This window comes from Penicillium chrysogenum (genome assembly GCF_028827035.1).
Source record: "Penicillium chrysogenum strain IBT 35668 chromosome Unknown utg000004l_segment0_segment0, whole genome shotgun sequence".
Classification (NCBI taxonomy): Eukaryota; Fungi; Ascomycota; class Eurotiomycetes; order Eurotiales; family Aspergillaceae; genus Penicillium; species Penicillium chrysogenum.
In genome coordinates this window covers 669,924-696,536 of record NW_026622752.1, presented here as the reverse complement: position 1 = coordinate 696,536, position 26,613 = coordinate 669,924, and the positions used below count along the sequence as shown (strand labels likewise).

At 48.9% G+C, this 26,613-nt stretch overlaps 14 protein-coding genes across 14 annotated transcripts; 5 read left to right on the top strand and 9 right to left on the bottom strand.

Annotated features, from left to right (window-relative positions):
- Positions 1-1,455: 1,455 nt before the first annotated feature.
- N7489_006186 (uncharacterized protein) lies at positions 1,456-2,372 on the top strand (the record flags this gene model as incomplete). Its single annotated transcript, XM_056711936.1, has 2 exons — positions 1,456-1,504; positions 1,612-2,372. 2 exons carry the CDS (start codon positions 1,456-1,458, stop codon positions 2,370-2,372), a joined length of 810 nt encoding a protein of 269 aa, XP_056565651.1.
- Positions 2,373-2,891: 519 nt separating this feature from the next.
- N7489_006185 (uncharacterized protein) lies at positions 2,892-4,846 on the bottom strand (the record flags this gene model as incomplete). The annotated part of the gene is made up of 3 exons (XM_056711935.1): positions 2,892-3,056; positions 3,124-4,070; positions 4,216-4,846. The coding sequence occupies 3 exons, from the start codon at positions 4,844-4,846 to the stop codon at positions 2,892-2,894; spliced, it is 1,743 nt and encodes a 580-aa protein (XP_056565650.1).
- A 546-nt stretch (positions 4,847-5,392) lies between these two features.
- On the bottom strand, positions 5,393-5,803 carry N7489_006184 (uncharacterized protein; the record flags this gene model as incomplete). The annotated part of the gene is given in 2 exon segments (XM_056711934.1): positions 5,393-5,587; positions 5,600-5,803. Coding segments are annotated over 2 exon segments (399 nt in total), but the record flags the coding sequence as incomplete, so codon positions are not given.
- A 240-nt stretch (positions 5,804-6,043) lies between these two features.
- N7489_006183 (uncharacterized protein) lies at positions 6,044-6,383 on the top strand (the record flags this gene model as incomplete). The annotated part of the gene is made up of 2 exons (XM_056711933.1): positions 6,044-6,067; positions 6,156-6,383. The coding sequence occupies 2 exons, from the start codon at positions 6,044-6,046 to the stop codon at positions 6,381-6,383; spliced, it is 252 nt and encodes an 83-aa protein (XP_056565648.1).
- Positions 6,384-6,418: 35 nt separating this feature from the next.
- N7489_006182 (acyl carrier protein) lies at positions 6,419-6,779 on the top strand (the record flags this gene model as incomplete). Its single annotated transcript, XM_056711932.1, has 2 exons — positions 6,419-6,729; positions 6,752-6,779. 2 exons carry the CDS (start codon positions 6,419-6,421, stop codon positions 6,777-6,779), a joined length of 339 nt encoding a protein of 112 aa, XP_056565647.1.
- A 327-nt stretch (positions 6,780-7,106) lies between these two features.
- N7489_006181 (M28 family metallopeptidase) lies at positions 7,107-10,070 on the top strand (the record flags this gene model as incomplete). The annotated part of the gene is made up of 1 exon (XM_056711931.1): positions 7,107-10,070. One exon carries the CDS (start codon positions 7,107-7,109, stop codon positions 10,068-10,070), a length of 2,964 nt encoding a protein of 987 aa, XP_056565646.1.
- Positions 10,071-10,916: 846 nt separating this feature from the next.
- Positions 10,917-12,017, bottom strand: N7489_006180 (uncharacterized protein; the record flags this gene model as incomplete). Its single annotated transcript, XM_056711930.1, has 1 exon — positions 10,917-12,017. The coding sequence occupies one exon, from the start codon at positions 12,015-12,017 to the stop codon at positions 10,917-10,919; it is 1,101 nt and encodes a 366-aa protein (XP_056565645.1).
- A 907-nt stretch (positions 12,018-12,924) lies between these two features.
- On the bottom strand, positions 12,925-13,831 carry N7489_006179 (NAD-dependent epimerase/dehydratase family protein; the record flags this gene model as incomplete). Its single annotated transcript, XM_056711929.1, has 2 exons — positions 12,925-13,450; positions 13,509-13,831. The coding sequence occupies 2 exons, from the start codon at positions 13,829-13,831 to the stop codon at positions 12,925-12,927; spliced, it is 849 nt and encodes a 282-aa protein (XP_056565644.1).
- A 1,388-nt stretch (positions 13,832-15,219) lies between these two features.
- N7489_006178 (SGNH/GDSL hydrolase family protein) lies at positions 15,220-15,984 on the bottom strand (the record flags this gene model as incomplete). Its single annotated transcript, XM_056711928.1, has 1 exon — positions 15,220-15,984. One exon carries the CDS (start codon positions 15,982-15,984, stop codon positions 15,220-15,222), a length of 765 nt encoding a protein of 254 aa, XP_056565643.1.
- A 970-nt stretch (positions 15,985-16,954) lies between these two features.
- N7489_006177 (uncharacterized protein) lies at positions 16,955-17,368 on the top strand (the record flags this gene model as incomplete). The annotated part of the gene is made up of 1 exon (XM_056711927.1): positions 16,955-17,368. The coding sequence occupies one exon, from the start codon at positions 16,955-16,957 to the stop codon at positions 17,366-17,368; it is 414 nt and encodes a 137-aa protein (XP_056565642.1).
- A 332-nt stretch (positions 17,369-17,700) lies between these two features.
- On the bottom strand, positions 17,701-18,747 carry N7489_006176 (proline racemase family protein; the record flags this gene model as incomplete). Its single annotated transcript, XM_056711926.1, has 1 exon — positions 17,701-18,747. The coding sequence occupies one exon, from the start codon at positions 18,745-18,747 to the stop codon at positions 17,701-17,703; it is 1,047 nt and encodes a 348-aa protein (XP_056565641.1).
- Positions 18,748-19,369: 622 nt separating this feature from the next.
- N7489_006175 (uncharacterized protein) lies at positions 19,370-20,647 on the bottom strand (the record flags this gene model as incomplete). The annotated part of the gene is made up of 3 exons (XM_056711925.1): positions 19,370-20,232; positions 20,280-20,460; positions 20,483-20,647. The coding sequence occupies 3 exons, from the start codon at positions 20,645-20,647 to the stop codon at positions 19,370-19,372; spliced, it is 1,209 nt and encodes a 402-aa protein (XP_056565640.1).
- Positions 20,648-20,857: 210 nt separating this feature from the next.
- On the bottom strand, positions 20,858-22,654 carry N7489_006174 (uncharacterized protein; the record flags this gene model as incomplete). The annotated part of the gene is made up of 4 exons (XM_056711924.1): positions 20,858-21,051; positions 21,111-21,685; positions 21,771-21,970; positions 22,019-22,654. 4 exons carry the CDS (start codon positions 22,652-22,654, stop codon positions 20,858-20,860), a joined length of 1,605 nt encoding a protein of 534 aa, XP_056565639.1.
- A 2,235-nt stretch (positions 22,655-24,889) lies between these two features.
- N7489_006173 (uncharacterized protein) lies at positions 24,890-25,813 on the bottom strand (the record flags this gene model as incomplete). Its single annotated transcript, XM_056711923.1, has 1 exon — positions 24,890-25,813. The coding sequence occupies one exon, from the start codon at positions 25,811-25,813 to the stop codon at positions 24,890-24,892; it is 924 nt and encodes a 307-aa protein (XP_056565638.1).
- Positions 25,814-26,613: the final 800 nt, after the last annotated feature.

Genomic DNA, 26,613 nt, shown 5'->3' with positions numbered 1-26,613 from the left:
CCTATCTATACCTGCCCTGGGTCGTACTTTCCGATCAGACTGATCGAAATCTTTACTGGTTGTTTTTGCGGTCCTCCGTGTGTGCAATGTGGCCTCTCAGTCCCCTCCTACTGCTTTCCTTGGCCGCCGGCAGTTTTGTTCGGTTATCATCGTATCCCTTGGTAAGGAAGAGTGGGAGTGCTCCAAATTTGCAAATCAGCTAATCTCACGTTTTGTTATAGGCTGTCAAGACCCCATATCTACCAGGTAGACCACCTTTCTCCGAGATCTTCCTCAATTCAATTTTATTCATCGTTCTTCGCTGATTGGACTCAGCATGGCTGCCTGGCGATCAGGCCAAAAATGTATCTACTGCACGACCAGAGTTCTGGGCCGGTCAGCCTCTTACTTGGAAAGTGATCACACGGGTCAATGGTGAAGTATATTCGTTGTTCGGATGCCCAGACGAAAATATTACTTCTGTGGACCAGATCAGCATCTCCTACTCAGCAACTCACACCGTCGTGACTTTAAAGACGGGAAGTTAGGCGCCACAATTTGGCCTGGACTTCTTTTCGCCTGTATCAACCGTGGATTTTGCGCGCAGTCAATTCCTTTCAGCTAACTCACCGTCTCGGTAGACAACAACAACATAGAGGGCGAGGTTGATGTGATGACAGCAATCGATGAGTCGTGGAGTGCGCAGCCAGGTCAGATGGTGATGGGATGGTATGAAGGGAGACACCCCCAATCATTTATTATCAAGAACTATCACTAGGTTGATGCCTCCGAGGACGATAGAGACATGGCAACCTGGGGTCGAGTGGTCTTCTCGTCCAATATGAGCCAGAGTCTAACTTACTAGAGTGCTGCACCGTCTACAATATTGTCCCAATTTCCTTTGTTTGGTCAATTTTCCCGAAACATCAGCAACTACACACGAGATGACTTAGTTGCATTCGCTTACCGGTTCGGTTGTCGCAATGTAGTCCAAACATCCTCAGTCACGTTCGCCATCGGCTTGCAGCAAGATCTAAATGGCTTCTTTGGAGAGGTGTATGAATCATTGTACTTTGAACCGCTTTGGTCCACTACAGAGGAGGTAGTCGATCACTTCTTGGAAGATGAGGCCTGCGCCCGTGAAGAATCAAAGAAGCTCGACCAACAAGTAAGAGAAATTGGAGAACGGTTTTCCTCGAACTATGCAGGTATTCTGGAGGGAACAGTCCGACAGATGTGACTAATATTTGCCAGCTTATCATTTTCTGCAGCTGGCTAATTTCGTCCAGCTGGGGTTTAATTCACATTTCGGTGCCATGGTGTAGCAAGGATACATCATATCACCTGGGATTCATGAAAGCTATCTCTGCTAGTGGTCGAGTCAGTCCAATTTCTGGCCTCCTTCCAAGCGCTCTACCGGCCTTTTACGTCCTAGCACCGGATTACATCCCTCTGCTTTTAAAGCCTATATTGAATATGACGCTCGGCTGGCCAATGGACTATGCCTTACATGATATTGGAAAACGTAAGGTACCAATTTCTTGCTTAGGCCCAGTGGCTTTTCTCTCCCGGTCCTTTACAGCGCCGCGAGCTTTTTGTATCCTGACGAGACAGAAGTCGACTGAGAACTAGATTACCCTAACGCAACTGGCCCTACCGAGAACGACGAATATACCTTCCCATTACAACAGACAAGCACTCTGCTTTGGATGGTTTACGCTTACCAGAAGCCTTCTGGTGATATTGAGTGGGCAAAGCCATTCTTGCCAGCACTACACCGATATGCCGACTACCTCGTACGGCACGGTCAATACCCACCTGAAGAACGTTCGACCATAGACCACAACGAGTCGCGGGCCAACCAAACCTTAATAGCAATATCTGCCTCCATTGGTCTGAAGGCCTATGGCGCACTTAGCGGAATGGCCAATTACACGGACATTGGAAATTTGTATGCGTCAACTATCATGGACCTTGGCACAGATACAAAACAGGCTCATTTTACCTCGCACTACGGTAGAGCCGACTCTTCCTGGATCACGTCCTACCCACTTGCATATGACAAGCTGCTAGGGCTAGACACATTCGACGAGACAGTGTACGAGATGCAGTCGACCTGGTACAAGGATCTGATTCAGCCCGATGGGTTGCAGTTTTCAAGTGATGTCCAGTTTACAGTGGCCGATTTAGAAATGATGGCAGCCGCAACCTGTTCGAATGATGTGCAATCCTTGATTGTAGATAGTCTGCATCAGACGACGACATCTCGTATTGATTCTGTCCCAGGACCTACTCGTTGGAACGTGACTGGAGCCAATTCTGGCCGCCAGAGCTCAACAAAAGCTCAGGCTGCTGTGGGGGGCTACTGGATGCTGGCGGCAGTCAATATGTAAGTTTTATTTCTAGGGTTGAAGCTCGTGGTAGGTCTAATGTTCATCCTAGGTCTGGGCAGGGAGTTCCTGTCGAACTTCCCAGCGAATTGTGGCTCACTCAGGATATTCATCAAGTGCCTCTTAAGCCTTCTTAGATGTCTCTCACAAAGGTTAGGATCCCTGAGCTTATAGCTCAAGGCCACAAGGGCCAAACGCAAAAAAATGGAACTGCGGTGCGGCCCGGGGCGCAGCAACCAGAAGGATCCACGGATATTCAGGAAGTTGTTACAGCCTCAAAACTAATACATATCGATGTGTAGGGATTTTTGCTTCTACTTATGTTATATACGTGATTCTCATATCTAATTTTTTAATTTGACCACCTGCCTCCTTTACTAAACGCCCTACTGTCCTTCATTGGGCCAAAAGGGGTGTGGCATCAGCATTCAGGTGTAGCTGTAGGAATTCTATACAGATCTTCGATGCGTCTTTGAGAGAGAAACAAAAGGGAGTGTTTCGCGTCAATATGCGCAGCCCACTTTAATCATGTTGATCATTCAACTCCATTTCCGTGACCCCATTGGTACGGCTGTCTTCTTGCCGTGACCGATCAACGCCCAGCACGGCGCCCTCATTTTCACTCCGGAGCTTACGGGCCCGCACAAATAGATTAAGAATGGTGGCTAATCCAGCAAAGGCAACGTACTAATAGCAAGCAGGACATTCCATTAGCAGACGGCAATGTAACGTGTTATATGTTGAGGAGACCTACCATGACCCACACCATCCTCAACGCCTCAAAGTACGTCTTCCTAACCAAGACTTGTTGATCTGCATTCAGTCCAACGGTGCTAATCTTCTCCACACTCGAAGCAGCATTGTCGCCATTGAATATGTTGGCTAGAGATGAATCCGAACCGAGCCGGCTTGCCAACTCCCCGTTCTTCGCATTCATCCCATTCTGAAAGACCACACCACCGACGACAACTGAGATAGCGGTGGAAAGGGACCGGACAAACCCCATTGTCGCAGTCACAGCAGCCGTATCACGAACACTTGCAGCAGCTTGAGCCGCCAGGATAGGGGCTTCGATGTTCATGCCCACGCCGATCCCGACCAGAATCTGGAAGATGACTAACTTGGTTATATTGGATTCAAATTTAAGACTGATTAGCAGTCCCGAGCCAAGGACCAAAAAGCCCTGCGCAATATACATCACGGGCAGATATTCCCCAGTTCGCTGCATGAAAATCCCCGCTGCGGCTGCGGCCAGGGCACATGAGACGATTAGCGGAAGGAGGTACAGTCCTGACATCAGAGCTGTCGCGGCTAGGGCAGACTGTGCGTAGAGCGGGAGGTAATATGCCTGCCCGATGAAGACATATGAGTTGCACGCAAAGACAACATACGGCGCTACCTTGCTCGGCGAGGCAAATAGCCAAAGAGGGATGATAGGATTCTTGGCAATCTTCCACTCATTGACCACAAAGAGTGCCATCACTGCTGTGCCGAAAATTAATAGGCAGATCACTGTTGCGGAAGACCAGGAGTAGACGACGTCGCCAAACTCGAGGGCCAGGAGGACCATCAGAGCACCCCCTACAATTAGAACGCTTCCTGTCCAGTCGATGACTTTTAGACCGGCGGCGATCGGAGTTCGGGGGCTTTGGACTCTCATGAAGAATAGTAAGACGAGAAATGAGACGGCCCCGACCGGTACTGTAGGTTGACTTAGCTTAGGGCCATCATATGAAGTAGAACGCCTCACGATTGATCCAAAAACACCATCGCCAGCTAAACAACGGTCAGTCTTGTTGTTATTCAAAATGCACCGGCACCTGCCTCAGCCTCTCTGTAAAAACACCGCCCAATACCGGTCCTATGGCACTCCCAACCGCCCAAACCAGTGAGGTGATGGCGAGATATAGCCCTCGATCCCGCAGCGAGAACATGTCACTGACAACAATATTGACCATTATCCCCATACCCGAGCCCCCCAGTCCCTGAATTGCACGGCCTACAATCAAAGCGTTCATTTTCGGTGCAAGTGCACAGACAAGACTTCCGACCAAAAAGATGGCTACCGCGATCAGCATGATCGGCTTCCGGCCCCAGATGTCGGAGACGGACCCCCATACCGGAGTTACCGCTGCGTAGGCTAGAGTATAGGCGCCCCCCACCCAAGTATAACCGGCGGCAGACTGGAACGAGCCGACTATGGCGGGAATTGCGGGAGTCACGATTGTTAAATCGAGGGCAGAGAGGAGTACAGACAGACAGAGGGACATCATAGTCCAGGCGATGTTGGCGCTGCTCAGGCGAGGAGACTCTGTGGCCTGTTCGCTGGACCCAGAGGGCGCGCGCGCGGGAGCGGCATTGGCATTGTCAACGGCGGCGTTAGGGACATTGGCGCGGGCCAATGGGGCACGATTGTTCACGATATTTTTTGGATTAATTGATGAAGAAACTCTAGCAAGTCCAAGAGCCTTGGACATGGTAGAGATGAATACGCCTAAGAACGAATAATTGTTTCGGGGGAAAAAGAACGAGGGAGAGCCGGCCTTAACAGCTCCGGACCCCGGTCACTCTCCACCTGACCTGGTTTTGTTTACATCCTCAGGACACACCCGTGGACCTGGGCAGAAATTCGGGATGCACTTCAATTTCAGCTAAAAAATCGAGCACTACCAGAATTGCTTGACTAACATCACAGGCTACGTTATGCGTACAGTTAAGATGCTTCCTCGCCGTCTAGTCCTACCCGCCGAGTTATTCTTACATTCATACCAAAATGCGCAACTCGCTGGGTAAAGGATATTCCACTAACACGGGATCTCGCAAACGCCGAAGAGCCACAAGCAGCTAAGACATGGGTTGTTGTCATCTGGTTACTCGCAATAGCAGTACCGGAATAACAACAATCTAGGATGCAGAAGGTATCCATAGGATAAGTGTGGTAACTCAATTCACGATCGATGGTGCACCATGGAACAATTTTTTCTTCTTGGTTGCGGTAAAAGAAAGTCCGCCAAGTTGGTTGATTATGCCATGGCCAGCGTAAAAAGAATGAAGAGCGTTGGTTTGCAAATGCGGTGTTTGGACGAAACTTCTTGATGCAGGCGATCTCCCAGATTTTCGTGCTTCATGACAGATGTTTGGCTAGCAACTCCGAAAAGATCAGCCATCATATGGGAAAAGGTTTCTCCATCTTCCTGAGCACGAGTGTCGTCATCGTCCTAATAACAAACGAAAGCCGTAATTTGGGAGTACGTTTTCCCTCTGGCCTTAACCGCCTTTTCCAGTGAAGGTTTTAAATCGGGAAGAACAACCCTTTTCGAGCTGATCCTTCTCGGAATTTTCGATGGAGATTTCGGGGATACGGGTGAAGTTGCAGAGGTGGGTGAGGTAGGAGGGTTAGACTGAGCAGCCTCTATAGTCAAGGGCTCACGAGTAACTGATTAACAGAACTTGAGATGATAGAGAGGTTAATAACTAGAGAATTGAGAGATGAGTAAAGGTGAAAGATGAGTGAGAGTTGTTTGAAAGATGAGTGAGAGTTGTTTGGTGAAGTTAAAGGCAGAGAGATGTTTGTGAAAAGGAAAGAAAAGAAAGAAGAAATTCAGACCTGGGGACTTAATAGAGGTACCTAGGTAGGACAAGGTAGGACGAACCACAGTAGAATCAAAACTACTATGCCTATTCTTGCAATCCTTATTGTAAGAACCATGGAACCTCATCCGATCCAGGCCCAGTGTTGTAAATTCACGCCTAAGCGTGAGTGGTCTGGTTGGACAGCTTGGACAGGCCAACTACGCCGCGGGAAACACTTTCCTTGACTCCTTCGCCGCGTACCGGCTCCAGCAGGGCCATCCAGCCTGCTCGATTAACCTCGGCCCCATCGAGGAAGTGCGGTATCTAGCCAACGATGACCAGGGCGCGATGTTTTTGAAACCCGCGGGTGGGTACCCATCCATGAGGCCCTGCTACATCAAATCCTGCGCACCAGTATTCTGCAGCAAACGCATTGTCTGAACCCATCGCATACCGGCCAACTCGTGACAGCGATCATGCCCCGTAATACCCTCTTCGAGCCCGTTCACCGGTTTAGCGCTCTAGCCGGCAATAACACAGCCAAGACCGGCGGCGACGTCAACGCCGAGTCCAAATCAAAGTTGATTCTCCTTAAGAAGGTCTCCGCGAGTGATACGGATCACGCCATTTTGCTTGCTGCTGCTGTGGAGTTGGTGAATCCTGTTCTGATGCGCAGTCTGGGAGTTGCGGAGCCTCTGGACCCCACGCGCCCGCTGAGCAAGTATGGAGTCGACTCGCTGGTCGCGGTTGAGTTGAGAATTGGATCCGCCAGCAGTTGGAGATTGAGGTTAGTGCGTTGGAGATTGTAGGTGCTCGGACTTTGACCGCGTTGTGTGAGACGCTTTTGGATAAGCTGGCGCGGTAGTCACAGATCTCGCAGTTTCCATCCGTGTTGCTCTTCCTTTTGTATGTGATCATAGTCCTCATATTATCTAGTTCGATCTAATCATCAAACTTTGTTTTCCAGATTTATTGTGTTTAAACGGAAAGGGAGAGCCATCTCGTGCATCCAATGTATACATATAGATGCACGTGTACATAAATGTATGGAAAAGTTATGTACTGTAATGACGGTACGACAAGCTCCCCCCGCATTTGCCTCAATTTCGACTCCAACTTCATTCAACCTCCACCCATTCATTCTCAGCTTGAACAGCATAGGGTATGGCTACCCGCAAGGCCAGGAACCCTCTGGCATTTATGCCATGGCCGGTAACAATCCTCACTACCGCCGTGTACCTCGCCTTGATTATCCCATTGCTGGTGATCCACCACAACGTCCCACCCGCGCCCCGGACGAGCCCCAACGGCCTCAACCTCACAGAGGCATGGCAAGATCTCCAAAGCCTGACAAAAGGCTTCCACCCCTACAACTCCCACCAGAATGACGAGGTCCGCTCGTGGTTGCTCGAACGCATCGACGCGATCAAGCAGTCCACCCCATCCACCGAGGAATACCGCGACGCGAAGGAGGAGAAGCCCGATGTTTTTGTTTTCGACGACCTGGTGTCCAACCTGACTTTTATCGACAAAAGTGTCGGCGTCTACTTTGAAGGCACCAATATCCTCGTTTACATTCGCGGCTCTGAAGATAATAAACAGAATTGGTGGGAGACACCCGGCCGAGCGCCCGTTGGCAAGGGAGGAGTACTTGTCAACGCGCACTACGACAGTGTTTCAACCGGGTACGGAGCGACAGACGATGGAGTTGGTGTTGTGACGTGTCTGCAGCTGGTGAAATACTTCCTGACACCGGGCCATGCACCGCGGCGTGGGTTAGTGGTTCTCTTCAATAATGGCGAGGAGGACTATTTGAACGGCGCACGCGTGTACAGCCAGCATCCGATGGCGCGCTTTGCTCACACATTCCTGAACCTGGAGGGTGCGGGTGCTGGAGGGCGTGCTACATTATTCCGCAGCTCGGATACGGAGGTCACCCAGGCGTATGCGAAATCAGAACACCCATTCGGCTCGGTGTTGAGCGCCAACGGGTTCGAAAAGGGTCTTATTAGCAGCCAGACGGATTATGTTGTTCTGGAGGGTATCTTGGGCCTGCGCGGTCTGGATGTCGCTTTCTTTGAACCTAGAGCTCGCTACCATACTGATCAGGATGATGCCCGACACACCAGTATCGACTCGCTTTGGCATATGCTCTCTACTGCTGTTGCTACAACGGAGGAGCTTGTGTCTGACACCACTGATCGGTTTGACGGACATATTCGCGACGATGGAACTGTGCCTAGCGGCTCAGGTACCCGGGCTGTTTGGTTTGATCTGTTTGGGAGCGCTTTTGCCGTGTTTCGGCTACACACTCTCTTTGCGTTATCTGTCACTCTGCTGATTGTGGCGCCGTTGACATTGCTTGTCACCAGTGTCATACTTTCAAGGGCTGACAAGATGTATCTCTTCCGCTCATCGGTGTATTCCGAGATCAACGACGACTACATTCCGTTGCGTGGTTTGCGCGGTTTCTTCCGGTTTCCGTTCTTGATCTCAATTCCTACAGGAGTGACTGTCGGATTGGCTTACATGGTGACCAAAGTCAACCCTTTTATTGCCCATAGCAGTTCATATGCCGTATGGAGTATGATGATCTCAGCATGGATCTTCTTGGCTTGGTTTGTATCTCGTGTCGCCAACTCCGCTCGACCATCAGCCTTTCATCGAGTCTATACCTGGACTTGGATGTTCGTTCTTACCTGGTCTCTGATGGTAGTTTGCACCGTCTATGAGCATGAGGAAGGGCTCGCTGGCGGCTATTTCATCTTCTTTTACTTTGCCGGTACCTTCTTGGCCACATGGATCTCCTACTTGGAATTGTTCGCTCTGCCGACGAAGTCAGAGTACGTCGGTAGATTAGCCGAATCACGACGGCCTAGTACCCAGGGAAGCCGGCTTGCTGCATCGGGCGATGAGCACCAGGACGATGATGCTGAAGAGGACCCGACTGAGTCAACCTCACTCTTGCACGGCCGACACCGCCCCACGTTTGCCAACTACGTCCGCGTTGGGGTAGACCGCGCATCTCAAGACGAAGAGGAAGAAGAGGAAGATCCGAACGTGTATGAACACGAGCAGGGGTGGAGTGGCGTGTTGCCGCGGTGGACGTGGCTGCTGCAGCTGCTCATCACAGCTCCTGTAATTCTCATGCTGATCGTGCCGCTGGCTCTTCTGACTACTAGCGCTCTCAGCCAAACCGGTCAGGATGGTAGCCCTCAGCTCCTCATCTATCTCTTCATTTCTTGTCTTACTGCACTCCTCTTTGCGCCTATGCTGCCATTTATCCACCGCTACACATACCACCTGCCTATCTTCCTACTATTTGTGTCCATCGGAACCATGATCTACAACCTTGTGGCCTTCCCGTTCGCAGACTCTAACCGCCTGAAGCTGTTCTTCCTGCAGGAGGTCGATCTCGACAACGGGATCTCTACTGCTTCACTGACTGGCATGCCTCCGTTTGTCAGTGATGTTACCTACGGGCTCCCCAGCGCAGCTGGCCAAAATGAGTCCTGTGACTGGACTTTCCGAGGCAAAAGAAAACTCCAGCGATGCTCCTGGAGTGCACCACTACCGCATGTTGTCCCCGATGGTGACTCTCTATCTGTTTCAAACGAGGATGCAGATTCTCTGCTTGATGCTACCGAGCTGTCGCCGGACTGGATTTCCTTCAGCATTTCCCATCCTCAACGGGACAGTTCCTCCGTCCGCTTCGAAGTATCTGGCCAAAACACACGTAACTGCCGTATCAACATGGACGGCAACTCCATCACGAACTTCAGTGTGATTGGATCCTCCGCTCCAGACCACCGCTTCCTAAACCCGTCCCCAGATGGTCTGAACCGAATCCAACTGTGGAGTCGTACATGGGACAACAAGTGGACTGTCGATGTCGACTTTTCCAAGCATGACTCGTCTGAGACCGATGAGGTCGACGAGTCCTCCATCACGGGCCGCATCACCTGCCTATGGAGCGACAATAACCGAGTTGGCCTCATCCCCGCTCTCGACGAGGTGAGGCAGTTCAGTCCGGCGTGGGTGGCTGTGACCAAGTTTTCTGATGGGTTGATTGAGGGATCTCGAGCATTCGAGATCAAGCGCTCGAGCCTCGGGGCTTTGGGGTCTTGAGTCTTGGTAGGAGGAACCTGGTCTCTAGCACCTTTTTCTATGTACGATTTATGAGCTGTTTTATTTTCCTCTTTCTGAGTGTGCTGTGCTGTGTGTGCTATGTATCATCTTATCGACTGGCATTTGTTGATTTATACTTTCGTCAAGACATATCATTACCTAGGTAGCTTGACTCCACCTTGTCTAATTAAGAATATCCAGCCTTTGACCTCGTAGCATCTTAAGCATTTAAACTGGAGTCATGACCATCTGAGCCCTAAACTATCCAATGTAGTTAGGTGCACAGGGGCTAAGCTAAGTCCTTTCTTGTATCAATTCATCCTGAATATTTGTAGGTATCTCTGAAGACACGACCGAATAGGGACATGGAACTCAATAAGTCTTAGGAACATAAGGCTTGCTAGAAATCACACGAAACTTGAGGCGGCGTTGATATTCCGAAGAGAGAAAGAGTGCAATCGAGACAATTAGATATATTCAATAACGGCATCTCAGGGGGTAACTACTAGGAGTCATTATATATACAAACAGATGAACATGCATCTCCATTGCACCATCGTAAATGCACCCTGGTGGCTTGCGCTGTTGCGGATCCCCATTAAAGGAGTAGGAGTTGCTGGCTCGGCGGCACAACAACTCTGAATCCTGCTTGGCGCGAGGGCCGAGGGCTGACTGTGGGAAGCCACAGTCGAGATTCCTCTGTGTCGGGGGAGCGACCAGTCCGAAGACAGGTGTGTGATGTTCACGGAGAACGAAGTGGGATATCAAAGTCTCGACGAAGATCATATCTCATAAGCCGTGATTCGTAAAGAAAGAAGTTCGGTATTGCCGTGACAGGAACCCTCCTCATCCCGGTTTCTCGGGTATTCCGCGACGACTCTGGTAACGCGGATAATGGGCAAAAGGATTGGTGAAGTCGATGGGGAGATGATCGACATGATAGGCGCGGCCCTCATTACTCCACGAATGGGAGAGATCGGAATTGGTCCGTATGCGGTCGGGTGGTAGATGTTCGAACATGGCGATTGAGATGTCGTCGGCATCCATGCGGGAAGGTCTGCGTTGGATGGCGCTGTGGGTGGCATGGGTCATGTCGGAGGTGACGCGGGTTGCGTCGACGAAATCGGGCAGGTCGCGTGGCGCAGAGAAAGACTCGGGTTTCCAGACGTGATTGTGTACCAGGTGGATGAGTTTACCGAGGACGGCGAATTCGAGCTTCAGCTTGATGCTGTATACGACGCCTTTCAGCATGGTTTCCATGATGTAGAAGTCCAAGTACTCGGCGACGAGCAGGCCCAGGTCCAGAATGATGATGATGAGGTTGATGGCGAGTAGTTGGTACTGGATCTTGCGCTTGATACGGTCCGGGTCTAGGCGTAACATGCGGACTGTTTCCCAGATGTATAGCCCCGAGATGATGAATTCCTGTATACAGAAGCCTGTCATTTGGATCTTTTCCATGATATTGTAGGCTTTGGTCCACAGGGTGGTGTCGTCGGCCATGTTGGTACCGTAGGTGAGGGCAGTAGTGGGTAAATGGAGGATGATTGCGTTAACTACGATCATGATCAACACGCGACGTAGGACTCGCTGGTTTGATACGACCAAGTGGAGTCGCGAGTATAGGACAATCGACTGGCCGGTGACCATAGACCACCATCCAATGGTGAGCAAGGTGACAGGGAACCATGCAATGTCGTCGGTGATTTTGAAAAATTTGAGTAAGAAGCCCAGCGAGTAGGGAAGTAGACCAACGGAGGAGGAAATAAATAAACTCCAAAAGTAGAGACCTCGGTATTCGGCGAAGGTGACGAAGAGAAGGATCATTAGCTCGAAGGCATTATACCAAGTGACACCGGCAAGAGTTGCGATCGTGATCTTCATACCCAGGGAAGTCCCCTGGTAATGACCGCTGATGCCATTCCCGGGAGCAGTGAAATCGCCCATGGCGTTGAGTATTAGGGGAATAGCATGGCTTGTGTGAGTGTATACAGGAAAATCCGGAGACTCGAAGGGGGGTAAACCCTAGAAAAGGAATAAAGACATAACGAAAACAAAGAAAGAGGAAAATGCAAAAATGAGAAGAACAAAGAGGCAAAGCTGGGGCGCATTTGCATGCGGGGGCCGATCGTACCCCGGACTTGCAGATTATTATATTTGGTATAAAAGGTGGTAATAGTCATAGGAATAGTAATAGTAACAGTAATAAATAATAAATAAACCAAAATGGGATACGAACATGAGAGATCTAAAAGAGAATATGATTGGACCTCTCCTCTTCCTCATATCCTATATTGTCCGGTTATATTGTCTTACCTATCTACTCAGTACTCGTCTCCTACTCCGTATACTAATAATATAATGGACTCATCTCAACTCATCTCAACTCATCTCATCCCCAATTCAGGGGCACATTGAAAATATCTCGGTAAAAAGCCACGGCTAAATGGGGTTGCAAGCCAAGGCTTTGGGGGCATTTCCAGCCTCACTGCCAGGATTATAGCCCGCTTTCATTGCGCCACGGAGAAAATCTCATTTCTTAGCGAAAAGCCTCTTTTTTTCCCCGTCTGGTGGATTAGATGTCTTTCCTCTCTTTGTTCTCTAATTCTCGTATACAGTGGACATTTAACAAAGACAAGAAATGTTCACTTATGGACAAGAGAAGTTCCCCCTCTGCTCTGGCCTGGGCAAGACCCCTGCTGATGTCATCGGGAGTTGGCGCGTGACCTACTGACTAACACAGCCCTAGTCTCCCCCCGAGTGTCCCCCCCCCCACCCCGCCCAGTCTTCCTCTGACTTGTATGAGAGATGAGATCCACTATTAATGACGAATCAGATGTGATTTCTACCAGACTCATTCATAATACTTCATCCAGTGATGCTCTTCCCGAAATCCAAGCAGCTCCTTAATTTTCCGATTACAGATGGGAGCCTCTCTGGCCCCCAACTCGCGCGTAACCGGGACACCAGGACAAACCCGCGCTAGGAACTCGGCTGTGTTCTCGTAATTCGTAATTCCGTCATTGACCGCATTAAAGATCTGAAATCCAAGTCCATCCTTCTGCACCGCGCGATCACACATCTGCCCGAGATCACGAGCGTCAATGTACGCCCAGCCATGCGGCGCCCATTTCTCCGGATTCTCAACATATGATCGGAACATGGACTGTTTGTATTCCTCGGGAGCGACAATGCGCCCAATGCGCAAGATATAGATGTCCCTTCCATACCGCCGCGCAAAGCCACGCGCAATGCTCTCACCGCATACCTTCGAGATAGCGTATGTGTCCATCGGGTTGGCGTCGACCGTTTCATCCACCGGGAAAGAGGGATAGTCTACATCTCCCTCTGCGTAACTCACTCCGTAGACGGTGATGGAGCTAGCGATGATGATCTTTTTTGATGCCGAGGCGCGAAGCGCCTTCGATTATGTTGTACATTGCCGAGGTGTTGCTGCGGAAGGTTTCTTCGTCTGGAACGATCATGTTGCGAGAATACCCGGCCATGTGAATGACTGCATCGGGGACTAGCCCCAGTGGTTCACGAAAGGGCTCTGACAGGTGGAAATGAGATCCTAGCGCGCTGTAGACCTGTCCGGTGTTGGTCAGGTCCACGCGCAAGGTGTGGACTCGCTCTTCCAGCTCGGCGGGGAGAGGAACGAGGTCGAGGTTCAGGAGATCATGGCCTTGTTGGAGGAGATATCTGATAATGTGTTGTCCGGCTTTGCCCGAGCCTCCAGTGATCACAATCCGTTTTCCCATGTTGTAGGAGGGGGCGGATAATGCGGGGTATAGATGATCAATGTATCTATCTCTGTGAGGACAGGTGTAAACGCCGTAGATGGTGGCTACTCGGGATAATCTATCTTGGAATGAAAAACTCTCGGATGCGTTTGAAGGGACAGCCATTTGGCTGTACGCGAAGCCGTGGAGCCGGAAAATGACATCCCGAGGTGTTCGGGCCGACAAAGATGGAACGAAAGGTTCCGGATGAGTTGTATGACACCCATTGCTAATTTAGGTCGGTTTAGAGGGCTTTTTTACTTGACGTGACACTTGAGTGATTGACAGTAGAGACGTATATAGAATAATGCTGTGTATGATGTCTTTAAGCCAGAGCTGCCAACCCACATAATCCGCAGCATAATTTAGGGCATACAATTTTGAATCTTTTTTTTTAAAAAAAGCCCCCATTTAAATTATAATTCAATTTAGACAGGGCCAAAGACAGCACGGGCGCTCTCATTGACGGCTTAGCCTTGTTGGCGCCACTAGTTGCTTACCTGCCCCGATCGCCCGTTGTTCAAGGCAAATCTCGTCCTATTGGATATGTTTTTGTCGGTTATACGGGCGAAAAGTGCCAAGTATGCATGGCCCTCACCGACGATCGACAAAGATGTACAATACACATGCGTGTGCACGCTGATTGCAAGCAAAAATTCACTCCAAATGTGTCCGATGTAGAAACTTCGTTACTCTTTCCAAGGATTACTGTGGGACTCGAAATGAGTTATTGCTTATAGGAAGGCTTGCACTAGGAGAGGGCTGAGAATGTTCCCGTCTCACCTCATGCGGGGTTTACCCCAGATCACACAACATACCTTTTGTATAAGATGTAGGTTTCTGATTGGTGCTGCAATTATCCACAGCGTTCACCCGGGCAGAAGCCCCAGTACATCTAGCGAGTCATGTTTATGGAAATGTAAAAGCTAGATACCCGAGCTAAGCCAACATCTAGCCCGGCATTGTGTGTTGCGGACATAGCAGGGTGTAGCAAATCCAACTCCCTTGTTCTGATAGGTCGGGGAATATGAGCTATCTCTTCCAACCGTACGGAGTAGTCAATACTAGTCACCGCCAGTAAATTGACAGCATTCTCTAGTCCCATCGAAATGAATATATTCCGAACAGGTCAAAGCAATTTGAGCCGTCCGAATCCAGAATATCCAACACCCCGTGAGCCTCGAGGAGCTGATTATACGTATCAATTGGGGATGATCTCCAAAAAAAGGCTTGGTGCGGTCTTGAATGAAGAAATAATATTAATATGCTGTGGTAGTGGGCGATCTTAGCATGATATATCCCACACCGCTCCTCAACATCGTGCGCACCCAGTTAAGACCAGGCAGAGCGTATTATAATGAATAAATTCACAACAATGCCTTGGACAATGTGCTCTTGCGTATGGTCTCAGCTAGAATATCGGCTACGGCCTTCATTCCATCGAGATTCGGATGGAGAAGCGGCCCTGATTCAAATCCTCCAACCCATGATTCTTTACTGCCAAGTGCATGTTCCTGGCTGAGTTGGTGAATTGGAACTGTCTCGCACCAATCGGTTCGACCTTGCACAGCAACAGGATACGCATGTTGTAGAACATCCGCAACACCGCGGTAATGTTGAATTCTCTCCTGGGTCAGCGGGATATCCCGACCAGCTTGGGTACCAGGTCCCAGAACAGCAAGATATTCAACAAGGAAGATTCGAGCTCCCGGGGCCCGTTTGTGTATCTGATCAAGAACTCCCCCTAACCGTTCTGCCAATTCGCTCGGTGATAGTGATACGGACGATTGGAGCTCAGCATCGCAAGCATCGGCGATCATGCCGCCAATGTAGTTTATATCGTTTCCTCCAGCGGTCAAGGTGATGATATTGGCATCTTCGGGGAGGTCGGAGATTTGCGGTGGGAAGGTCACGTTGAAGGGCGTAGCCTGTGGTTCGACTGTTATGTTGAGCAACGTTGCGCCAGATACGGATAGATCAGTGAGATCAGCATTCAAGTGCTGCGCCAGAAGATGGGGGTAGTTCTGCCCTGATCGCAATGCGGCACGTGGTTCGATTTGCGGGGGGATGTCAGGACCAGCAGCGAAGGAGCTGCCTAGACTTGCAATTTTGAGTTTCTTCGGAGATTCCATATTTAGATGTGCCAGCAAATAGAGGAGTGAGGAGCAGGAAAGCAGAGAAGGGCGACTTGGAGTTGGAAAAAGAGCTTTGGCAGAAACCAAGTGGATGCCTAAAACCCCAGGCCCAGATTACTCCGCCCAGCTGAAAGCCGCCCTGCAGGTGCCGGTGGTGTCTCGGCGGGGCGCAGGGGCCTGTGACCCGTAACGCTGGCCCCTGGGCCCAGGCTCTCTAGGGATTTGGACAATCTCCAACGCTATTGTAAATTTACATTGTTTTCACCATGGAATAGTTTCCCTCACAACTCCTTGGGAGTGTGGATATTGCCTTACACATGAGTAAACATGAAGTTCTCGACGGTCTGCCCGGGGCGCCTAAATGTCCTCCATAAATGACCACCGGAAAAAGTAGGCTTGGGGTCGTCAGAACTCGACGTCAGCTTCTTTCTTTGGGAACATGCATCTAGGAACAATCCTTTTGGTGGGTACATGGGAGGCCTAACCTGAGGCTCCTAAGGCCCAATTTGTTGGGTTGTGAATGGGTCTTACAACCTGCTAGATGCTCACCTTTGAAGTTATGTACTATGCATAGGAATGATGTCTCGCATTTTACTTTACCACGCGTAAGACATGAGGCTCAGCCGTGCCAGCAGTTAGTGGGGTTGTTTCCTACGTGTTCCATTCATATTGTGACATCAACTAACATAGCATTAGCATCTAGGAAGTCTATTTCGAGAGATCATGGCGGAGTGACCACGAGAAACCTCAGTGCGGGATGCCTTATCCTGTAGCCTATGCTTCGGTGAAGCGGAAGCTCAACAGTTGGGCGTTGAGAAAAGACTTAAATAGGTTTCTGAAGATGCCTTCCATTCTATTCTCATCCACACAATCTCAACCAAACAGCCTTTCACAGTCGAAACATCCATCATTTTTATCTCAAAACCCCATCTTCCTCTACAAGTCGATAAACCACCAAATTGCAAACATGCAGGTCTCTCAGTTTCTTCTTGCAACCGGCCTCTTCGCCTCCTCCATCTTGGCTGCCCCTATCACCAGCGCCGATTGGACCATACTAGACATGAAGCGTGTCTGCAACGGCGAAAACAGCTCCTGCACCTGGACCTTCGGCATCGACTCCGGTTTAGACATTACCGACTGCACCTTTATCGTGGAGGCCACCGATGCCTCTCACGCTAATGGAGGCCCGAGTACATGCGGCGCATACACCATCAGCTCAGGCTGGAGCGGCGAGTTTGATCCTACCAACGGCTTCACTACCTTGTCCGTTGCCAACGAAGAGATCGGTCAGATAATCTGGCCTGCCTACACCGACGAGCAACTTGCAGACGGAAACGTCGTCAAGCCCGACCAGAGCTACCCTCCCACTGCTTTCCCCTGATTGAGGGAACAGTCCGGGCAACATGAATATGACTGATATGGCCGGTTTAAGCCGAGAACACTTTTTCCCGCCAAAGCCACACGCCCCTTTAATTGTTGCTTTACGATCCCTTTTTCTCGTACGTAAGTTCGGTTTTAGAACAATAAAACGCTCAATGAGGTATATATCAAAACCTTATGTTCTTTAATAACAATCGAGTTGCCATGTTCTAGAACATACCAATGCCTATCCTGTGCCTGGGTGTAACATTGGGCTGGGAGTACATAAGGATGCGGAGGACTCTCTTGGAGGCAGGAGCCTAACCACAAACGGTGCTTGTCCTTCCTTTATTATCAAAGCAATGAACTCGGTGCCATTTGCCATTGATCCCCCACCCTAAACCCCTCTGGAAAGGGGTCACTCGAATCAAGAACCACTTGCTTGAAACTAGTTATCCAAGCCCTCCCAGCAACAGTCGGGAGAACAGCCTGATATCCGCCGACTTGTGTGGTTCCACGAATATGACTGGTAAACTCGGTGCCAATAATACTGCGATGTTTGAAAACCTCCCCCTCTGCCAGCTGACCCCTCGCATGCAGAACAGCGAGTCGAGCACATGTGCCAGTACCACAAGGACTGCGATCAAACCGCCCTGGTGAGACAACAACGGTGTTGACAGCAGCTTTGCAACCGTTCTCTTCTACGAGAGGCTCCGTGAACGCCAGGATACTGACTCCCTTGATTTTAGGATTCTCCGGGTGAACAGGGGTGTAGGTAGCTTGGACCGCACGTTTGATACGCTCGCCAATCTCAACTAGCTTCGTGCTATATCGAGATTCCACTTTCAGACCCACGGAAGCTGCAGCCACCAGCACGTACATCATCCCTCCCCAGGCAATGTCAACGGAGACTTCTCCAAGGCCAGGAACCAAGACTTGATAGTCCAGTTCGAATACAAAGGCGGGTACATTGTCAAATGCCACACTCTTGCATTTCCCTCCTTCGCATTCTGCTTCCACGGTAACCAGGCCGGCGGCGGTGTCCAGTGTCAGCTGGGTGATGGGCTCTTTCATCGGGACCATGCCGGTCTCCAGTAGCACGGTGGCGGTGCAGATTGTGTTGGATCCCGACATAGGTGCGTATTCTTCGCTTTCCATGATCAAGAACCCAGCATCGGCTCGTGGATCACAAGGTGGTAGGATCAAATTTGTGTTCATTGAGCACCGGCCTCGAGGCTCGTTGAGTAAAAGCTGACGTATGTTGTCTTTTTCGTTCAAGAAGTGGACTAGCTTGTCATACATTGTATTGCCAGGGACATCGAGGACTCCGCCAGTAATCACATCGCCGACTTCACCCTCGGCGTGGCATCCAACGACTGTCAATGTACGCGAAAAGGGCATGGTATTAGGTTGGCGGCTATATTTTATTTCGGTTTCGGTAGGACACGGGGGTCGAAATAACGATTATTCAATTGGCAACTGAATTTATTGGAAAGGACAAAATTGCAGGATATTTCCAGGCACGTCGGGAGACCATTTAATTTAGGATACGGGGGGAACTCTACCCAAGGACCTATAATTGCTTTTGTGGTGCTTTTGACGTGGATTATCTACAACATAGTTACTGGGTCTAGCGCTTCTAGCGCTACAGGCTCACATTTCCTAAAAGCTGGCGAATAGTAACTGGGCAAGAGCTGTCGTCGTGATTGATCAACAGGACTATCCACACAGGTGCATGAAACAGGGAGGCCCAGGCCTTAATCGAGTGTCAGGTGGGAGAACAAACATTAGCATCGTGAACTACACCTGGGCATAACTTTAACGTGCATGTCTTGGCTACTCCGTATACTTGGGGTCTCTTCTCTCCATTTTGGGGTAATTCTGCCGATCAAGTGACGGATCGTACTATTATTGTACTATTATCTAGATGTTTGCGCTGTGTGATGGATCCCACCTGCATCGCATGCAAATTGGAAGCGAAGTTGACCAGGCTGTGTTTGCCCCATATCGAGAACAAGCAGTTTTATTCATTTTTGGAGAAAAATATGCGGCGAATATTCGGCCAATAAGTCCACACTAGAGTTGTAAAAACGGTGGTTGGTATAGCAAAGACCCAATAGACCCAGAACTTGTTCGACATAGACCAGCCGGAATCCCCACCGAAATCAAAAAATGAAGTGCTGAAGATAGCGCAGATGAAAGTAGGAGGGAGGAACGTAAGTGTAACAAAGGCGATCGTTTTCATGGTGGCACTGTCCAATTGAGTCGCCCGACCAATTTCAAGAGTAACACTGGCATCATGCTGAGCCACAGTATTGAAGGCCAACTGGATTTCGTTTTGCAGCCTCTTTTCATTTGCAATGGACCGGGATCGTAAGTTGGCAATGAAAGACTGCCAGGATCCCAGACGAAGATGGATGTCTTCGGAAGCGGGAGAAGTATTATCTGGCTTCGATTTTGTATAGCTCGCGTGTTGTGTCAAGATATGCTCTATATTTTGCACGGCAATGTCGAGTGTTTCGTTCACATGAATTGCGTGCCGGGCGATATCGTGGAGTCGTCTGTAGTCGGGCTGTGGTCTCCCTTGTGGTTTCCCTTCTGTCTCCATCGATCGAACATGATCTCGGATAGCCCATACAGCGGGCTCCTGAATAAGCGCAATCTGCTCTACTAAATGCGGATAGACCCAGAATGGGTCATTGAGCCAGCTTTCTTCCGATTTCATCACTGATTTTAGGAAGCGTTCTTTGATGGGCGGGTCGAAGTCGAAGGCCAGGATGATGGTTTGTTTAGTTAAAGGCAGCCATCGTGTGAAAATATTTGGATGATACCACTTGAATCTGGCGTCATGATCTACCTTTTTCACGGAGAATCTGGACCAGGTATCTAAGGAAATTAGTGCTGCCTGGCCGTTTTATCTTTACCGTACTCACTGAACCCAGTCTCTACTCCGGAATTTCGCGTTCTTTCACATCCAAAGCTGCCGTTTCCTTGGATAAAATGATATGACCACCAAAAATGAGGCATACAAAAAGCATCGGCGAAGGCTTGTCGACATCGTGAACATCTCCCAACCTCGGTGGAGTCGGCCACACTCACCACGTTAGGGTGCTTCTGTAGATTTGGTTGGGTTCACATACATGATACATATATTAGACCAACCAGGAATGATATCAGAAAGGTTGTTTGGATCGTCAAGGTGGAAGTTCGTCCGCCGAGTTTGTCGCCAATCACCTGCATCTCCTTTGTTCCGCGGTAATATTAGCAGATCAGCACAGGATTGGGACTTCTGCTCCTGCATTCTGCTTTCATTTATATCTTTGAAAGCTCGGTTTTGAGGTTGGTTTAGAGAAATTATGAGGAAGAGCAAATCTCACTGAGTGGGGGAAAGAGAGGAAAGAGAGTCGCTGAGAGGGGCCGTGCCCCTCAGCCTCAAAAGTGCAGCGAAATACATCCAAGTCGAGTTCATATTTATATCGGGGCTTTTAACCCAAGCTTCTTACTTTCTTATTTACCAGGCTGATGAGCGAAACTCATCGTCCATTGTTGGTGGCCCAACATACTTCTCGTACCCCCAAACCCAGTACCACCCAGAAGCAACTAGTATAAACGCAACAAACACCACCGGTGCGTAGTTGACCGTATTTGCAGCAACAGGGATTGAAGAAGGCATGCAAAATAATGGAATGACAAGAATACACCATCCTAAAAACGGACATGCGATTAGCCATGGTAATAAACCCTGCTAGATGGTCCATACTTACCCAGTGCCACAATGTTGCAAACCAACCCGAGTGTGCCAAGGTCAAACTGACCATTCTTTATGTGTCGTCGACCTCCAGCAAGCGACACAACGATTGGACAGACATAGCTGACAGTCAAGGTAATGACTCCGACTCCTGTGAAAGCATTGAAGGCAGTAGTTGACCCGAAGTAAATAAATCCAAGCAATATCTGAACAGTCATGCCAAGCATCATAGCATTGAAAGGTACGCCATCCCTGTTTACCTGCCTCCACCATACGGAGCCTGGTATACCCCCATCACGAGCAAACGCCCATGTGCTTCGGGAGACAGCCGTGGTACAGCCTATGACGCAGAACAGAGAGAGCAGTATCAATGGCAGGAGAAGCAGGAATGATCCAACCGGACTTCCAATAGCGGATTTGATAATACTCGGAACTGGTTGACCAGATTCGAGGGCCGCCAAAACCTTTGTGTCGGGGAGCACAAAAACCAGGGGAACCAGAAAGAGAAATCCGGCCAGTGTGTTTAGAATGACCGTTCCAACCATTGCTTTTGGGACTTGTGTTGATGGTTCTCGAACTTCTTCGCACATACTTTGAAGAATCAGCTATGGGCTTCTCATAGTGGAGAATACGACGGGAGATATTCCTCTAGGGTGGAAACAAATATATCACCTACCAAATCACCATGCCAGTGGAGGAAGTGGTATAAGCTGCCTGCAAAAGTCCGACGCAGAAGGACCAACCTGCTGGCCAACCAGATGCAGGCTCAAAACTAGTAAAGACATATTCGGCGTCATGTCTACCCTCTTTTGCAATTGCAAGAATGCATATTACAATAGCCAACACCCCTGCAAGTGTCCAGAATATTGCGAAGGTCTAGCTTCTCGTTAGCAGGGTGATGTCACAAGTGTTGCTTGGACGTACGTCAAGATATGGTAGCCATTTGTTACCAAAGGCAGATATTGCGTTAGCGAGAAACGTGACTGCAAGAAATATAAGAAAAACTTGATATGTTGTCGCTTGGAAGATCCCCACCCCTGGAGCAGATTCGAAAACGTTGATACATGAAACGAAGAAAAGAGTACTCCCAAGGTTGACTGCCAGTGTGATGGTGATATTACCAACAACGTATGACCATCCGCAAATCCACGAGGCGATTCTTCGATATGACGGTGGAGATAGCATAAAGGTTTGGTAGTAGACCCCTCCGGCAGTTGGATAAACCGAGGTTATCTCACCAAGTGAGGCAGCCACACAAAGGGTAATCAAAGAAACGGCAAGCCATCCCCAAATTATGTTGACGGGGCCTCCTCCAATAAGAGGGTAGGTGAAAGTCGTAGCGAGTCCGTACGGAATTGCCGCAAGTACGAAGGACATGAAAGCTACCTGAAGCGTGGAGCGGTTTCGAACGAGTTCAGGCTCATATCCAAGGGCTTCCAGTACACCATTTGCTGAAGTTTGTTTGCCTTCTTCAACGCTGGGAAATTGTCCAGGTGGATGGGGCTCGGAGCCTTTGTTCTTCGAAGAATGCTGCTGGGGGGCGGTCACTTCGTCTGCCATGATGGAGGTTTGGCAAAAATGGGACAACAAAATAACGTAGAACCCCCTGAGATGAAGAGTGGTGGATCAAGGCTAGGTCAAAATGCTGAGCTTCGGGCAGTCAAAGCTTGGATATAGTCGAATATCCACGCCTATGGAGGAATTTTCGGATGCAATAAACATGAGAAGCTCAGGGTTTTTATCTCCTATTCTGGCGAGGGTGGTCCCGTGCGCAGCTACTCATGAACCTTAAGCACATTGACAAGAGAGGCGGGGATTCACTCCGGCACGTTTATCGCAGTGCATAGCGACTACTGTGGACATTGGTCTTTTATTGCCAGCGGAAAATTGCCCTATATAATTTTCCGGGCTAGTACAGCGTAAGATTGTAACATCCCTACTATTATATTGAACTAACTGGATATGTATATTATTAAGATCCTACATCGTTAAGTACAGAGGCCGTGCAAACAGACTACTTCGCTTCTATCAAAATGACGAGCCCACCATAAATCCATAGGAAGTCCTCATCAGTTTGATATAACTACCTACTGAATAACAATTGAAGTATTCCATAGTGTAAGAAGGCGGAGACTCAACCCGTGAATGATAAAGGCCAATAGGAGCTAAGTCCGCTGTGGTCGCTATCACTGCGATACACGTTCCCAAACAAAGTATGTATCCACCAAGTGGAGTTATGTTGAGATAACGCTTGATAGCAGATTTCAATGACCTAGGCAGCCACATATGACGTGAAGATAAGACGAGTAGTATGCCGAGCTGAAACATCGATGATCTTCTCCGCATTCTATCTACCCAAACTAGTACAAGATTGGTTAGAGTTTTGACGCTAATGCACGGCGGCTACGCTATGCCAAACATGACCTCCATGTGGGTCCTGGCGGTCCGGACTTGTCCTGAGTCCTCCTCTAGGACTCATATTATGAGAAACGTACAGGTATAAATTAGTTTAGGAGCTCCCGAGGTCGTATAGGTTGTAGTAATTAATTGATGCAGCTCGTTAGTTGACATTGGGAAAAGGGTATCGCCAATATCGAACTCCCGATAGTATGATCGTAACTTCAATGAATCTTGCCGGCTGAAGATATCCGTTCAACTTTCCCCTCACACTACGGAGAAGGCTTAGTGAAATAGAAGGATTTGGGCTTCTCCATATAAATGACGTCAGAAACGGTGCCATTGTAAATAGCTAGCACTGTCTTACCTGCCGCCGCTTTTACCAGGGCGCTCGGAGTCAGGCTCACTGAGTAGATCTCGGTCCGGGCTCAGATCAGTGAGCTTCTCAGACTTATCACGTGATTATCAGTGATGTCCAATGAACGCTCACTGAGTCTACGCTCAGACCATACCCAAAGGAGCACTTTGCCCCATAACAATGTTTATTTAGCCATCACTTTTTGATGGCCCTCAACTTTCACCGTACTCATTTCTGGAGGTGCACGATCTTCCAATTGCGTTCCCTATTCCAAAAAAAAAGAAAGAAGAAGAAAATGCTCTTGAGCACGATGGCGCAAAGTCCACCTATCCACGGGGCGGCGTAGGAGAAAAGTCTTCGGTCGTATCAAATTACTAAATATAAATTGGAATTCTTTCCCTGCTCCAAGCCTCTAAGACAACTTTCCCTGTTTATACCTCATCCTTTCGGCCCCTTAGCCTTTTTTTTTTTTTTTTTTTTGCATTATATGGGAAATCCAACTAGCAATGGGTAGAAAACACTTCTTTGGTCGACAAGATGAGATCTCCAAAGAGAAGCGCTATAACGACTATAAGAGAGCGGTTATATTTTTAGCGCTTATACAGGTCTATCCGAGAGAAAGATAAAAGGACACCTAAGACTAAGAGGATATACTCCGAAGCTGTTAATCTTTGGATAAAGTGAGTTAACATGCACTTGTATATAAGATGTAGACTTACTTGCTACAGATTTCTCTGCAAAAGATCAATTTGTAGCACATCAGATGATATAATACACCCCAGAATCGCTAATTCTTCTAGCATCTTCGCAGGCCGGATAGAGGATTTCAGGCGAAAGACGCGGCCTGGTACAATCTTGGACATTAGGTGGTGTCAACCAACGGTTATTAATATTCCAAGACCTACCAGCCAGACATATCAAAATTATATGAAGGCGGAAATGCCGAAGCTCAGTATATTAACGGGCAAGGCTAATTGGGAGGCAAAAAGAACATAGATCGAATGAGAGCAAGATGCTGTTCTTACGTCTATACCTAGATATTAATCCCACCAGGATAGCCATTCCGGTGCATAATGTTCGAACCCATCCTCACCAAGCAACTCTTGAACCCCCGACCTCCACGCAGTTGGCTTGTCCGTAGCTGTATCTGGAAGATTCAGTCCACTACTTATGCGAAACTTGGTTCGAATCCATCCCCTTGGGAAATAGCCAGCAAGCTCCCAATCAATGATACCAACAGTGCCAGTCTTCGGGATATCTTCAACAATGATATTTCCAGGGCCAAGGTCGGCATGGTAAAACACAAATTTTGAGCAATCCATACCTATCAATATACACCCTTGTCGGAGGTTGTCAGGAGAATAGTCCTTTTCCGCACCATATTTGATAAGATATGGCTCAAGAGCATTTTTCCCATCCGCTCCACAAAGTTTATCGCATTCTTGGCTCTCGAGAAACTTGCAAACATTCACTATGGCTTTAATGTAGTGTTGTCTCCATTTTTCGTCCAGAGTAGGCCAAGCATCCCCAAGTGTTCGGCCTTGGACTCTGGTTAGGAATAGGTAAGACCGGTCATTGTGTTCTGTTTGGTGCAAGACTTTGGGGATCTTGAAATCAGGCTGCTGCTCATAGACGAGCTTCTGTACGAACTTCAGTGTTGCAGCTTCAGAAGTTACACCTTGGCGGCATAGTTTGACCTTGCAAAAAGCGCTGTTTCCTACAGACCAGACCGCAGAGCTATCCCCAGCATCATACACCAACTTGAATCTTGGATCATCCAAGGGTACGGTCGGAGGCAGGGGGTCAGGCGCGTCGGTGAGAGTGTAACTGAGATTGTCGTCTTCATCATACCAGGTAAATGTACCAGAAGAGCCTTTTCTGCAGTGGAGTTGGAGGGGCCCAATAAGCCATGTGTTTGCATCCCCATCCACCTGCGCGATTGACTCCCTGGGAGGATCACGCATAGTCTTGACTAGGCAAGCCATGGAGCGTTGGTTATGACAATCGTCGAAGAGGGGTTGACAATGGTAAAGAAAAAATTATAGGATTGAGAAATTTGAGGTTGTATGGAAGAAGGTAAAAAATGGAAGGGGGGAAAGTTGTGGCTACATATTATACACGTCCACTTGGGTAAAACATAAATAACGCGGACGCTAGGTCCAATCACAGATTAACTAGTTGGTATGGATGGACGGACAATACCATTTACCCTGATCTCTCGATTTTGGAAATACACAGGCTACTACTGTGTTTAAATAGATGATTGTCTTCACGGAATTGTTCCAAATTACTTGCGGTGAACTTCAGCCTCACTAGTGAAGGTCCGTAGTAGTTCCACATTAACTTGAGAAGGGACTGGGGCACTCCACTACCCCGGGATTTAGTGTCTCCCCATAGAGACGCGATGATATTTATTGAGATTAGCGTGTTGCATTTTTTGATGCAGCTTACTCAGGCCGCTCACCTCTAGGCTCTGCTCAGACTCAGTGAGCGGATGAGAGCTCTCAGGCGATATCAGAGCATGCTCAGTGAGCACCTACCTACCTAGGTAGGTACCTACCTAGGTAGGCACCTGGGCAGATCTGAGTGCTTATGTAATGCCCAGTGAGCGGAACAGGGGCGCTCAGGGACGTGCTCAGATCTACTCAGTGAGCAAAAAGCGGCACGGTCGGAGCACTAGAACGGAAAGTGAAGGCCAAGAAGTGGCAGAGGGAAGTAGTGAACCCGTGGACGGTGTACCTACCTAGGTAAGCATTACGTTTTT